At 63.0% G+C, this 1908-nt stretch overlaps 2 protein-coding genes across 2 annotated transcripts; one reads left to right on the forward strand and one right to left on the reverse strand.

The window, feature by feature from the left end:
* Positions 1–130: 130 nt before the first annotated feature.
* VDBG_04808 (conserved hypothetical protein) lies at positions 131–495 on the forward strand (the record flags this gene model as incomplete). Its single annotated transcript, XM_003005156.1, has 1 exon — positions 131–495. The coding sequence occupies one exon, from the start codon at positions 211–213 to the stop codon at positions 493–495; it is 285 nt and encodes a 94-aa protein (XP_003005202.1).
* A 338-nt stretch (positions 496–833) lies between these two features.
* On the reverse strand, positions 834–1846 carry VDBG_04809 (COP9 signalosome complex subunit 4; the record flags this gene model as incomplete). The annotated part of the gene is made up of 3 exons (XM_003005157.1): positions 834–863; positions 928–1324; positions 1377–1846. 3 exons carry the CDS (start codon positions 1844–1846, stop codon positions 834–836), a joined length of 897 nt encoding a protein of 298 aa, XP_003005203.1.
* Between the last annotated feature and the right edge of the window lie 62 nt (positions 1847–1908).

Here is a 1908-nt window from a genome sequence, read left to right on the forward strand (position 1 = left end):
TTCCCCGAAATCGTGAGTTTCTTCACATCACTGTGTCTTTCTTCCTCCCAGCATGCCCCTCGCCGTTGCTCAGCCTTTTGTTGACTACATCCACTACGTCGAGTCCGCCATGGGCAAACGTACTTCCCCTTGCCGACTGCCCTACACAAATGCTGCCCTTCCTTCCCACGCCCTTTGCCCCATCGCAGACCGTTGCCAAACCCCGGCAAGATGACTGACAACGACCCCAAAAGCTACGCCTTTGACCTCGCCTCGGCGATCCCCTACTTTGCGCTGCCACCCACGAAACGCACCCTCTACTGGGACGACGGTGTCCACCTGACGCCCAGCGCCTACGAGTGGATGGGCGGCCACGTCGCCGACGCGCTCATCAAGATCATGATCGAGGAGGCGACTACGGCGGCGGCGGCTGCAGGCACAGGTGCCGGCGGCGCAGCAAGGGACGCGGCGTGCCAGGAGGATGCTGCGGTACGCCAAGGACGAGCTGCTATTTGAGGAGGAGACGGGGGATCCGAGCCTGATTCACGAGGGCTATGTCATTGTGCGGCTGAAAGACTTGAATTGAGCGGCTGCTGCCTTTTTTTCCTGTTCCTGCCACTTCTTCTCTCTGAACGACTCGCTACCCGGTCATGCTGTGTGTGTGTGTGTGTGCCGTTGTTTCGATCGTGGCCCGGTTTTCAATGTACACATGGCCGTCTAGACGTGAACCAGGCCAGGCCTAATGATACTTTTGTTTTCTTTTCTCCTCGTCCGTGATGCGCCGAACACCGACCCCCTGAACGCCTGTGTGCCGATTTTCCCTATGATGATGCGTTGACATGGTTTCGCCTGCTTCACACGAGGAGGTTCTTCGCCACAAAGTCCTGTTTCATAAGAGGTGATTAGATTCCTCCGCCGGCAGCACAGACACGCAAACAGGGCACTCACGGGAAACTCCTTCTGCAGGGCATTGGTGACGTTCTCGACCTCCTCGGCGACGCTCTGAATGTTGGCGTCCCACTGGCGCATCTCCTTGCCGACGACGACCTCGGCGCGGCCGCTGCCCTTTTGGCCAGAGGCCTCGCCGCGCTCGAACCAGATGATGCGGTCCATCTGGTCGATGCGGCCGACGAGGCGGCCCTGCTCAATCATGCGGGCCGTCGTCTCCTCGGCCTTGTCGGCGTCGAGGCCGAGCAGGACGCCGAGGGCGTCCGATGCCAATGTTGGCGTAGAGGCGCGAGGCGCCGAGGAGGTTGTGCTCGACGACGGCGCGCGCGAGGACGGTGGAGCCGTCGGCCGTGGTGGCGAGCTGGTGGGGCTGCAGGCCCTGGGCGAACTTGTCGACCTCGTCGCGGCTCAGCAGGCGGTCAAAGTGAATCTTCTCGAGGATGCCGAACTCGTCGAGGGCGGCGGCGCGTTCGTCCTTGTAGAGGCGGCCGAGGGTGCGGGCGCGCATGGGGCCGGCGGGGGCGAGGATGGCGCACTTGACGGCCATGCTCAGGGTGTGCAGGCGCTCGTCCTCGGCGATGGCGGGCGACAGGCTGATGTCGTGGTAGCGGGCGCCGGCGTTGAGGAAGTCGCGCTTGGCGTCGTAGACGCGGGCCTGGCTGAGACGGAAGTGGAGGTCGAGGTCGCGGGCGTCGTGGGGCTTCTCGTCGGCGACGTCGTGCATGATGTTCTTGAGCTTGTTGACGTACGTCTCGGCGGCCGTCGTGTCGTCGACCTCGAGGTAGTTGCGGGCGATGCGGATCCAGACGCGGGCGCGGTCGGCGGGCGAGACTTTGCGTTGGGAGGAGTCGAGAGGCATCTCGGCGAGGCACTTGGCTGCTTCTAGGAAATCTTCGTTGGCCTCGTGGGCCGTGGCCATGAGGTCGCGGATCTGGGCCGTCTCGAGGAGGTAGGATGAGGGCTGCTGGGTTGTGAAGAGGT

This window comes from Verticillium alfalfae, genomic scaffold (genome assembly GCF_000150825.1).
Source record: "Verticillium alfalfae VaMs.102 supercont1.5 genomic scaffold, whole genome shotgun sequence".
Lineage (NCBI taxonomy): Eukaryota > Fungi > Ascomycota > Sordariomycetes > Glomerellales > Plectosphaerellaceae > Verticillium > Verticillium alfalfae.